The 12,103-nt window shown below is 47.0% G+C and overlaps 1 protein-coding gene across 11 annotated transcripts in view; it reads right to left on the reverse strand.

Annotated features, from left to right (window-relative positions):
- The window catches only part of TTC7B (tetratricopeptide repeat domain 7B), a 255,797-nt gene that overhangs the window by 120,930 nt on the left and 122,764 nt on the right, over nt 1-12,103 (reverse strand). For all 11 annotated transcript variants that reach the window (XM_043556841.1, XM_043556833.1, XM_043556835.1 and 8 more), the window contains 2 exons: nt 11,803-11,866; nt 7,552-7,689 (listed from right to left, as the gene is read on the reverse strand). In XM_043556841.1, the coding sequence (XP_043412776.1) occupies nt 7,552-7,689; nt 11,803-11,866 (202 nt within the window). The remainder of the gene's footprint in view (nt 1-7,551; nt 7,690-11,802; nt 11,867-12,103) is intronic.

Genomic DNA, 12,103 nt, shown 5'->3' on the forward strand with positions numbered 1-12,103 from the left:
AATCAAACCAGTGTGGTACGGACATAAGAATAAACATATAGACCAATGGAACAGAACTGAGATCCCAGAAAGAAACCCACACATCTATGGCCAGCTGGTTTTCCACCAAGGTGCCCAGTCCATTCAATGGGGGAAAGAACAGTCTCTCAACAAATGTTTTTAGGACAACTGGGTTTCCACATGCAAAGAATGAAGTTGGATCCCTACCTGTATACGAAAGTTAACTCAAAGTGGATCAACATTCTAAAAGTAAGAGCAAAGACCATAAAATCCTTACAGGAAACATAGGAGTAAATCATGACCTTGGATTTGGCAATGGATTCTTAGCTATGACACCCAAAGCATGAACAGCAAAAGAAAAAAATGGACACAGTAGACGTCATCAGCATGAAAAGCTTTTGTGCATCAAAGGACATTATGAAGAAAATGGAGAGACAGCCTACAGAATGGGAGAAAATATTTGTAAATCATTATCTGTTAAGGGTTTATTATGCACAATAAAGAAAGAATTCCCACAACTCTACAACAAAAAGACAAAAACCCAAGTTTAAAATGGGCAAAGGTCAGGGGCACCTGGGTGGCTCAGTCGGTTAGGTGTCTGACTTCGGCTCAGGTCATGATCTCATGGCTCGTGAGTTCAAGCCCTGTGCTGACAGCTCAGAGCCTGGAGCCTGCTTCGGATTCTGTCTCCCTCTCTCCCTGCCCCTCCCCCGCTCACACTGTGTCTCTTTCTCTCTGTCTCAAAAATAAATAAAAACATTAAAAAAAGTTTTTTTAAATGGACAAAGGTCTTGAATAGATATTTCTCCAGACAAGACACACAAGTGGCCCAAAAACACATGAAGAGATATTCAACATCATTAGTCATTTGGGAAATGCAAATCAAACCCACAATGAAATACCATTTCACAACTACTAAGATGGCTACGAGAAAACAAAACAAAGCAAAAATAACAAGTGTTGGTGAGAATGTGGAGAACTTGGAACCCTTGTGCTTTGCCGCTGGGAATGTCAAACGGTGCAGCTGCTGTGGCAAATAGTTTGGTAGTTCTTCAAAAAGTTAAACAATTACCGTATGAGCCAGCAATTCCACTCTTGTATGTATGACTTTACAGAACTGAAACCAGGAACTCCAATATGTGTTTGCCAATGTTCCCTGCAGCATTATTCACCGCAGTCAAAAGGTGGAAACACTGAACACGTCCACCGATAGATGAATGGATAAATAAAATGTGGCGTATACATACAAAGGAATATTCTCCAGGACAAAAAAAGGAATGAAGTCTGATACATGCGATCAGACGTGTTACACAACAGAGTGGAATCTTGAAAACATTAGGCGAGGTAAAATAAGCCAGACATAAAAAACAAGGACCGCATGGTTCCCTTTACATGATGCAAACTCATAGAGACAGAAAGTAGATCGGAGGTTAGCAGGTTATGGGGGGTGGGGAGGAGGAAATAGGGAGTTATTGTTCAATGGGTAAAGACTTTCTGTTTGGAGTGATGGACGATTTGGAAATAGTCATGAAGGCTGTACAATATCGTGAATGCAATTAACTCACTGAATTGTATACCTTAAAAAGGTTAAAATGGCACATTAAAATTTATTGAGGGCCATAAAAACAGAGCAATGATACTTAATTCGAAAACGTTTCCATAATGGTGGACATGGAGGTGCCAGGGGCCACGTCAGGAGGTGAGATTCTTTGGGGCAGGCCTGTCACACAAACGTGACATAGCCGATCCCTGCTGGGTGACCCCCAGAGCTGGACCAGAGTGGGGATCTGTAGGTGCTCTGGCCCATGCTGGACCCAGCTCTTCCTCTGTTACCTATTTCCCAGCTAAATGACCTTTACTCTTTGGACTCACCTGGGAAGATATACTCACTGCATATCCAGGGAAAGTTTATCTTGAAAATCAAAGAAAAGGGAGCAGGACGAGAATGTCCATTGGCTTTGAGTTTATTCAGCAAGTTTCTACTGAACACCTACCATGCACTAAACATTCTGCCTTGATTTCTCAGAAGGCCACGCCTCTAGTGGTCAGGCCACACTGATGCCTCCTAGCGAGCTGGGCACCTAGGTCAAGGCTGGGCTTCTGTAGCCCAAGTGGGGCCGCACGAAACACCAAACTCTAATATAAACTGACAAATGGTAGGCCTGTTCCGCAGACTTAGACATTCAAGTGTCTTTCACATGCTCCCTGATTAAATGAGTGTTTGGGTTAGGAATGTGTAAATGTCCCTTTGGTACAAGCACTAGCCAGACAGTTCTACCCACAGAACTATAATGTTGTTGAGATTTACCAGAAACGAATTGGGAGTTCAAAAGGAAAGACAAAAATACCACTTCTGTCTTTAAAGCTGCCGTCTCTATGTAGAGGGGACACGTACACCCTTCCCAAGAGGACCCCCTAACGTTCTGTCAAGAGGGAGCCATTAATAGTCAAATTCAAGAAACAAACCTACTTCGCAGTTTGGGTTCATTCTGAAAAAAACAGAGGAAGCGGGGCTTGTTGCTTTACTTTTAATAGCACGGGTTGTCATGCCAACTAGTGCTCCTGTTTAAATTGAAGGGGAAGAAAGAAGTGTTCCTTCCTACACAAACCTTTCAGCGGGGCTCACAATTAGTCTTCTAAAAACACGAAAACTCATGGCGCCGGAGATACGGTAAACACCATGCTTATATTTAAGCCTGTCACAACGAGGATGTGGGAAACCTCTGGTTTGTACTGCCTTTACACAAGGCTCCTGCCCGGTGATCTGGCTGTGCGCTGCCCTGAAAGAGAGCAAGGCATTCCGTGGGCACACACACAGAGGCGGCCGATCTCGAGACGGGAGGGGAGCCTTCCATCTTGAAGGAACACAACTGAAGAGAGAGACAGAGACAAACACGGTTTTCTGGTCAAGGTGGCTCTGCGCCCCGCGAAGGCACCGTTCCTAAAAGGCTGGGTCCGCACAGTGCTGCACAACACCCAAAGGTGCCAGTGATGCGGGGAGGGAAGGGGAAGGCGCACCAGGTGCTGCGGCAGAGGGACCCCCTCGGTGCAGGGGTGCCGAGGGGCCCAGGTCAGCGGCAGAAGGTCGGTTGTTGGCTTCTGCTCACGCAAGGTCCCAGCCGGCATAAAGGAAGGTCTGTGCAGTGTTGCTACGGCAAGCAGGACCTGCTCACAGACCAGCCGCGGCGGGGCACGGCCGGATCCCATCAGCGAAGGGCACAAGCAGTCTGTCCCAAGATGTCGGGGGTTCCCAACCCAGCCCCGTGCCCGTCTGCTGTCCTCTCCTCCCGCTCCTCCGTGAGAGCGAGCCCTTGTCTCCCACGTCCTCAGGCCTCACGCCCTCACACCCCCACAGTCCTGAGGATGAAGGTGTCTCTCTGCTCTGAGACTTTAATTCCTAGCAGTCCTTGAAGAGCCAATTCAGGAACCAGCGTTCCTCCTCTCACACTGGCCCCCCACCTACAAACACTGCGGCAGCCTACCTGGTCTGTCCACCTGTGGTTAGCATGCCTTGGGCTAACCAGTCTTCTCTAATCAGTGTCCTTTTGTGTATTTCTATTTAATTTCCCTAATTAGTTTCTGGAAGTTTCTGGAAGCCAAAGGCCTTTCTCTGTGCACTTTGTTGCTTCCCCTGTGCCTGGAAACCCCTGAGCATACGGTGGTGGGGACAGCACAGAAGCACACAGCGGCCACGCAATAAGCTCCAGTGCTGGGCTCTGTTCTGAGTACCTTATGTGGTTTGGCAAATAAGCCTCACAATAGAGGCTGAGAGAGGTGTGATTATTAGCCCCATTTCCTTTTGCAGAAGGAAAAACCGAGGCATATGAGGTCAATGACTTGCCAGGATCACACAATTGGTAACTGGCAGACCCAGGACCCAAACCCAAGCTCTCTGACACGAGGGCCTGGACCTGGGCCACACTTGGTTGCTGCCCTGGGTTTGGGGGTTGAGAAAACAAAGATGGGGTGGGGAGCCAATGGAGGGGAGAAAAATGAGTGGGAATATCTATAGTAAACACATACGATACTATCCCATTCCTTGAAACTTACGTAAATGTACATGCATTTATTCACAAAGAGATACATGAAAAGATGGTCTCTATGATGTCAATGGGTAGTCAGCTGTCTCAGGAGGGTGGGGCTTTAAGTGCCTTTTATTTCCTTTTCCATATTTGTCTGTACAGTTTGATTTTCAAGGAGTCTGCAAGGTGCTGCATACTGCAAAAATGATCGCCGATGAAGTCAATTTCATCATGGGAGGAAAAGGGAAACAAAACAAAAGAAAAAGAAAGGAAAAAGAGGGAGGGATGGGACAAGCCATCACGTGTTTCTGATCGGAAGGGTGGCATGCCACACCTGTGACTTAGACCACCTCGGGGACAATGCAGGAGGTGAAGACAGACATACTATTCTACCTCGATGAATAACAACAATCCCTAACTCTCATGGGGCCCAAAGAAGTAGTACAGGAAGTTGAAAATCCAGCTGCCCCCACAGCAGCACGGCTCACCACAGTCAAATGCCCATCAACAGATGAACGGATGAACAGGTTGTGGTATAATCTACATGATGGGCTGTTATTCGACCATAAAAAGGAACGACATACTGACAGGCTACGGTGTGGGTGACCGTGAAAACATTATGTTGAGTGAGAGAAGCCAGACTCAAAAGGTCACTTACTAGATGATTTTATTAATAGGAAATACCCAAAACAGGTAAATCCATAGAGTCAGGAAGCAGATTAGTAGTTGGCGGGGACTGGGGGGAGGGGGGAGGGGGGACAGTTGCTTCCTGGGGATGAGGTTTCCTTTTAGGGTGCTGAAAATGTTTTGGGATTTGATAGAGGTGATGCCTGCACAGCACGGGGAATGCACGGAACGCCACTGAATCGTGCACGTTTACAATGGTTTAAGTTTATGTTACGTGAATTTATCTCAATTAAAAGACAGTCCAATTAGCTTTTAACCTAAAGCCCCAATAAAATGGAAGGGCAAATGAGAAGAAAAAAAAAGAAAAAAGAAAGAAAGTCCCAGCAAATGAAGGAAGCAGGACACTCCACGGAAGATGTGGCCTGGGGCCGGAGGAGAGAGGGTCCCTGCTCAGCCAAGCGTGGACCTTCCGTAACTGAGCACCGAGGTGCCACCGTCTCCAGATACCGGGAGCTTTCACCTTTCTCCTACGACACCTCCTGTTCTAGCTAAAAGATATGAGACAACATGGTCATCAAATATTTGGCGCGGGAAGCTCCAACTGCAAAATCAAGTAGAAACAGCAAGAAAGGTTGAAGCCACGTATTCAAATGCTTTGCTACTGGAAGCGGACCCTGCGGGGAGCCCTCCCCAGCATCAGCCACACCAGATGGCAACTGCCTGCTGCTTGGCTGCCTCCCCAAGACTGGGAGCCACTCACGGGCAGGGACCATGCCTCGTGCAAGGCTGTGTCCCGGCCTTTATCACAGTCCCTGGCTCAGAACAGGGGAATGCATATACCTGTGTTAAAGAAATGAATGTCCTCCATTTTATATATCTTATCATTTGACTTCTCTATATATTTTTTAAGTTTTTATTTTCATTTATTTGAGAGAGAGTGCACAAACACATGTAAGCGGCGGGGGCGGGGGGAGGGAGAGAGAGAGAGAAAGAGAGAGAGAGAGGGAGAGAGAGAATCCCAAGCAGGCTCCACACTCAGCACGAGACTGGCACGGGGCTCCATCTCACGAACTGTGAGCTCATGACCTGAGCCAAAATCAAAGGTGGGACACAGAACCCACTAAGCCACCCAGGCGCCCCTGATTTATATTTTTAATAGATAAAACACAGCCATGGGATAAAATCCAAAGGCCTCCAAGGAATGTAACGGTGGTAAATTTCCCTTTCTCCTACCCTTGTGCTCCCTCACCTACGAGGCAACCTCTGACGCTGTCCCCATCACTTTAAACGTGACCAGGGCAGTGAAATTCTGAATTGCAAAAGCTCCGGCAACCAGACCGCCCAGTGACTCGGGCGTCAGGTCATCACCACAAGATGGAAGCCACATGTGATACCAAGATGAAAGTCATCGGAGTGCAAACAAGGTCCCAGTATTCCGTGCTGGGAGGAGGCACATGCCAGGCTTGCAGAGGAACGCTGCTAAGGTGACAGCCGTCCCCCTAGAGTCATTCATGGCATGTCGAGAAGTCCGTGGGCAGGGGCCAGCCAGCCACCTCCAGTTCCTCACACCTGATTCTGACGCTGGCGCATTTCAAGCTGAGGCAAGGCCACGTGGCCACATGATGGGACGAAAGCAGACACACAAACCGCAATCACGCTCAGACCCAGAGAGATGCTTTAGCGGTTTATCTAGAGGAAAAACGTTCACCTTAAAAGAACTCAACGGAGAGCTGGGTGGCACTGTCCCCACGGACAGGCTCCACGGTGGACATGGCAGATGGGAACTCAGCCGGCCAGGAGGAGAGGGGCCGGGGAAATCAAAGCACCCACGGTGGCAAAGAATCTGGGCAGCGTCCCCAGGGGCATACCGTGTGCGACAGGAACATCTGGACACACTGAGCCCCGGCCTGTGAGGGGCTTTTTTTGAAGACTGAGTAACCATTGCCCTGTATAGTCACCAAACCGAAGCCTAAAAAAAGACCCGGGCCGCGCAGGCTCATCTGTTCTCCAAGGCTCCTGCCTAATGTGGCGAAGCACCGGCGAGAGGGTGAGCCGGGTGCTTATCTGATTTCAGCCAATCTGTTACTGTATTTCATTCCCTGTCCTCGTGCCCAGAGGCTGTTGCAATGTGTATAAATTTAGAAAGAAAAAGATAAATAACATGGAAAAGTCCATTTTAACAAAATGAGTTGTTTTCTTTCTTTTCTTTCTTTCTTCTTACTCCACTAAAGAAAGGACAAAATGATCGTGTTACTTATTTAGCCCTTACCGTGGCAGAATTTGGTATTCTGGGCAGCAGCTCAATAATGCATGACCGCAGCCCAAGATTAACTAGCTTCTTCTGAAATTGTAAAATAGTCAAGCTTCCATCCCAATATTTTTTAGAAGCTGAAGGAACAAAATGACAGTACCTCGCCCAAGATCTGTAATCAACTAGAGCGTCTTCTGATCGAGCCAAAATCTCTGAACGAAGACTGTGCTTATCGACACGAATGTCTATGCCAGCTCACTGACCACACACGGCGGTGCCATTTTGCCCCAGGAGTTATGCGTCGATGCTTTAAATAAGGTAAAACCTTCATAAGGACATTAGTATCACGGATGGGAGGTTTGGGGTTACGGTAGAAATTACCCTCAAAGAGAAACTGCTTGAGAAATGCTTGCCTTCCCTCACACGCAAATTCACAGCCAGTGGGTTTATGGACCAAGGTAGGAAGTCGACACCAGTGGATTCTACGAGCTAATCATTTAGCCCAATTCCCACTCCACAGAGTTAAGTGATGGGCCCAAGGTCACGTGGCTGCCGTGGCAGAGGGGTCAGGACCAGGTCTCACAGCCCTTCCCCGGGCTTATTCTGCTGGCACCACTCCCCACCGGAAAGTACCAGACTCAAGCGCTATACCTCCGACAGCATCTCGTACTGGCCTCTCCTCCCAAGGGCAATGGTCAGCAAATCATAGACCACAGATGCGCTCTGCAAGCTGATGAGGCGGTCACTCTTGTGCTCGGGTATCCGGCTCAGCACAGCGTCCCGGTTGGCCTGAAAACAACGCAGAAGAGAGAAGCAGATGGTGAGCCAGTCCCTGCACACCGCCAGTGCTCGGGGCAGAGAAGCCATCTAGGCCCTCCTGCCCCTGACAGCTTGCCGAGGGCCTGGAGACAGGGGAGGGAACGAGTAAGGGGCTTGTGACCTCGGGCTGTTCATTCAAATTCCCCAGAGCACTGCAGCACATGGTACGGGGTGCTATCCAAACACGAAGGCCCGGAGGTACGGTTCTAGAGGACGCTTGGTACCTGTCAGCAGGCATTTGAGGGAAGCTTTGGGGGCTGATGGGGAGCAGGGTGGTTTCTCCTGGGCTCGGGCTCACAGCCAGGCTTGCTGCAGACACAGCCAGTGCTCGGGGGCAGCAGAATGACCCATCAGGTACGGCCCTGCTGTGCCTTGCCTGTAGGTCCTGCTTCTGCTCTACATTAAAGAGCAGGGGGGAAATCCCCAGTCCCGTGTTCCCATCATCAAAGGGTGCCATTACGTTGTGTCAGTCCTGTGGAGACGTGCGGTCCTCTTCCTGTGTCACTAAAGCAACATTCAAATCCCTATATGGCACCTTCCCTGGAACAGACTACAAAGACTAATGCAATCTTGTTTAGGGAAGCACAAAACAGCTGTATCAGAGAAACCAAGAAGCAAACAGATTTTTGTCTTAAAAGATATTACCGAGGACTCAAGAGATCACCTTGCCTATTTTGCATCGCCGCTGCTTGGCACAGAAATACAGCAGGCACATTCAAACTTATTAATCTCATCTATCTAGAAATCAAATGCTCTTTACGACAACTGGTTTTCGTTACTTCCGAAATTTAATTTCTCTACAGATTCTCCACACATATCCCATGTATCAGGGACGCTACCTACTCTAACTATTTTCTTTTTCTCCCTAATAGGGAGCCGGAATCAACTAAGTTAGATTTTGCCTGTCTTTGTTCCCCCTGCTAGTTAACAGAAGTCTCCAGATCTATCCACCTCTAGGAGGACAGAAGGGGCCCGTTGGTTTTTCCTGCGAAGGGGTGCCTGAGATACCAGGGTCGCTTGTCCAGGCCAGCTGATGATCATCTCCCTGCCTGACATTTAGATGGCCGCGCGCACACCTTCTCTCTCACAAACGAGACAAAATGCTTTCTCTGTGTGTGAGTCCAAAGCACTCACTTTTAGCCACCCATCAGTACTTACTCACTCGAAAACTCCTTGCTCTTAAATGTCAAAGACAAATAAGAATACATAAGACAGGCCACTTCCTACAAAGTGAGTCATCTCTTATGGATACGAGCCTGCTTTTGAAGATTTCATTCTAAGGTTTTCTTGTTAGGAGTGTCTTTGAGCCAAGAAAAGAAACCCTGAGGGAAATAGGGCCTCCTGTAAGGGGTCTCATTTTATTTACTTGCCATAAATGTTCCATACTGAGACCAATGCCTGGAAGAGAACAAAACAAAGCAAAACAAAGCAAAATACTACTTAGGGGATATTTTCAAGTTATGCCAAGCACACTTTTTTTTTTTTTTAATTCTTAGAGAAAATCTATCGACGTCTTTTGATTAAAACCTCAATACATCCACAGATAATAAATACCACAGAACACCGTGTCAGTGGTAATTGTGGAAATGTAGTTCTGATGACCCCTTTCTCCTGGGGAAACTTCATTTGACACTTTCTTGCAGGTGGAGAGACTATGGATGAATTGACTTTTCTAAGTTAAAGTCAGAACCAACGAAGATACAATTTTCTCAGATACCAAAAAAAAAACACAGCAATTCTCAACTGGTTCTGAAATTGAGCACATGAAACTTTCTGTCTAACAGCTGAAAAATCAAGAAGTCAAGGAACATGAAAAAAGGCTTGCAAAGGCAACTTAACTGAGACTTCTACCTACATAATTACGGAATAATTTACAGGGAGAGCACAGTCATTTTGGTTGGAAACCCAGACCTCCATATTTACTGATGATGTCATTGGATTTCACCATCCTCTGAAGAGAGTTTCCAGAAATTCAATACCACAGAGCCAAATCGGACTGTCTCAAAGGGATCTCAATTTTGAGTATTATTAGTTTCTATCATTTCAATTAAGGAGCAGGAAAGTTGGAGACATCATTCCCAAGACATCTCCACTTAGAGCAAGCATTTCAGAGATGTGCCTGTGTTTTCCAGACTCTAAACTGGAACACGCAACCTGACCACAGAACACCATATTTTCAATCAGAATTGTCCAAGAAATCTAAAATGTGTGGTCGCCACTCTTTCAGAACTTTTACAACGTCACCATCCCAGTCTGCCCAAATGAAACTAATTGCGAGGTTGTGGAGAGCCCCGCCTAGAAGGAGGGCACGAGAGCTAGGAGGCCAACGCGAGCTGGCCCCCACCAAAGAACTGATGACGAAGCGCGGAGAGACCGGCTCATTCGCAAAACAGTTCCCGAATGCCACAGAGTGCCAGCCTGTTCACATATATGCTTTCCCTGACTGTGCCAAGGCAGAGTAGAGAATGTAAATGACACCGTTCTAAGTTACCAGCTGACAGTCAAGGAAAGATGAGTCAAGGGGGCAACCTGTTTCCTTCAGAGGAAGTAAGGCCAATGACGTCAAAGAGGTTCCAAATAAAAAGCAGTGGTAACTCAAGCAGTCTTGCTCCTGTAAACATCTCTGGGCCATTTCACAGAACAAGGAAACCCAAAGCTTGAAATTAAGGCAAGGATGCTAGCCTCCCTGACTAATCCCAGCCTCTTCCAATCCCTCCTTCGCTCAGCATACAGCCTTCTTCTTGTGTTCCATTTCTAAATCTTCTTCGGCTGAGCGCATTTCATGGCTCCATTTAAACTGCACACTTGGGCAAGATGGAAACTACCTTCTCTCGCTTCAGTTTCGATTCCTTTTCTTCCACCTTCTCCACCTGCCTGCCTGGTGAGGAGGGAGATATGAGAGGACGCAGCCTAATCTGGAAAGAGCAACAGACCACTGTGGGATACATCCGTTTTGCCTGCTCTGGTCCTCATCTACAGAATGAGTGAATGGGTGGGAGGACATCTAGGTCCTTCCAAGTTCCAGGAGCCTCGCCATTCTGCTCAGGTGCTTAGCACACACCATTTAGGTGCTAACGTACTAACTACTATAACACAGATTGCTTCTCAGAGTTTCAAGCCAGGCGGTCATGCCTAGTGATATGCAGAGTAGAAACCCAATAAATGGTGAGTAATGAAACACTAGATATAAACTTTGATATTCTGGCCAGACATTACGAAAACATTTCAAAGGAATCTGATGGCCTGGCAAAAACTCCCGCACAACAGCAGAGCAGGTAACAGGAGAGAGCTCTCACGGCCAGGGACTCTGCAATGCCCAGGGAGCGGGCGGGAGACATGTCCAAAGAGCTGAGTCTGCTCCATCGGGCTTCTGCTTTAAAAACCAGAGGTTCAGGGCGCCTGGGTGGCTCAGTCGGTGAAGCGTCCGACTTCAGCTCAGGTCACGATCTCACGGTTCATGAGTTCAAGCCCTGTGTCAGGCTCTGTGCTGACAGGGCAGAGCCTTCAGATTCTGTCTGTCTGTCTGTCTGTCTCTCTCTCTCAGTCCCTCCCCTGCTTGTGCTCTTTCTCTCTCAAAAATAAATAAAACATTTTTAAAAATTAAAAAAAAAACAAAAAAACAGAGGTTCGCATACACCACAAGTTATTTATCCCTAAACTCTCCCTCCCACCCAGGCAAGTTGAGAAGGCTCGAAAAGGTTAACCTCTGGGGGCTTCCTTCCCTTTTTAGGGTTACTTTGATGGTCTTTTTAGCTGCAGTTTTCCGATACACAACTGTGCTAGTGTTCCATCAATACTCACTAGGTGGGCAAATAAATGAACTCAGATGCCTGTTACCTACTAGGGCAGAGAAGTCCCATGCCCCAAGCTGACATTAACCTACAGGGGACATTTCTAACCATTCCAAGAATTAAGAAACATCCCTCTTTTCAAACCCCCGTTGTTTCTCCCCCCACCCAGCTATCCCCTCTAGAAAGTATTCTTCTCCAAAGAAAAACAGCCACTGTACTGATGGAGTCACCGTATCACAAACAGGACTGTAGGAAGAGGGGAAAGAAAAATGTAAAAACACATTCTACTTACCATTGATTCACTGATCAGCAGTAACAACAGGGCTTCTTCAGTATTTTCTTGAGGACAAAAAATGCTGTGTAAAGAAAATCAAATGTTATACATGGCACTTTCAAAATAATATAATGAACGGAACTGATTATTAAAAGCTTTTAGATTTTTTATATAGAATCCACACCAAAAAAATACTGTATCATCTGGACACTTGAATTAATTTGCTTATTTCTATGGTAATCTATGGAAGTTTTAACTATATTTTAACTATGCATTTTAATAGCAGGCAGCAGAGTGAAGTAAAGCTGTAAAAAACCAC

The sequence above is a fragment of the Prionailurus bengalensis genome, chromosome B3, assembly GCF_016509475.1.
Source record: "Prionailurus bengalensis isolate Pbe53 chromosome B3, Fcat_Pben_1.1_paternal_pri, whole genome shotgun sequence".
In the NCBI taxonomy this organism is placed as follows: domain Eukaryota; kingdom Metazoa; phylum Chordata; class Mammalia; order Carnivora; family Felidae; genus Prionailurus; species Prionailurus bengalensis.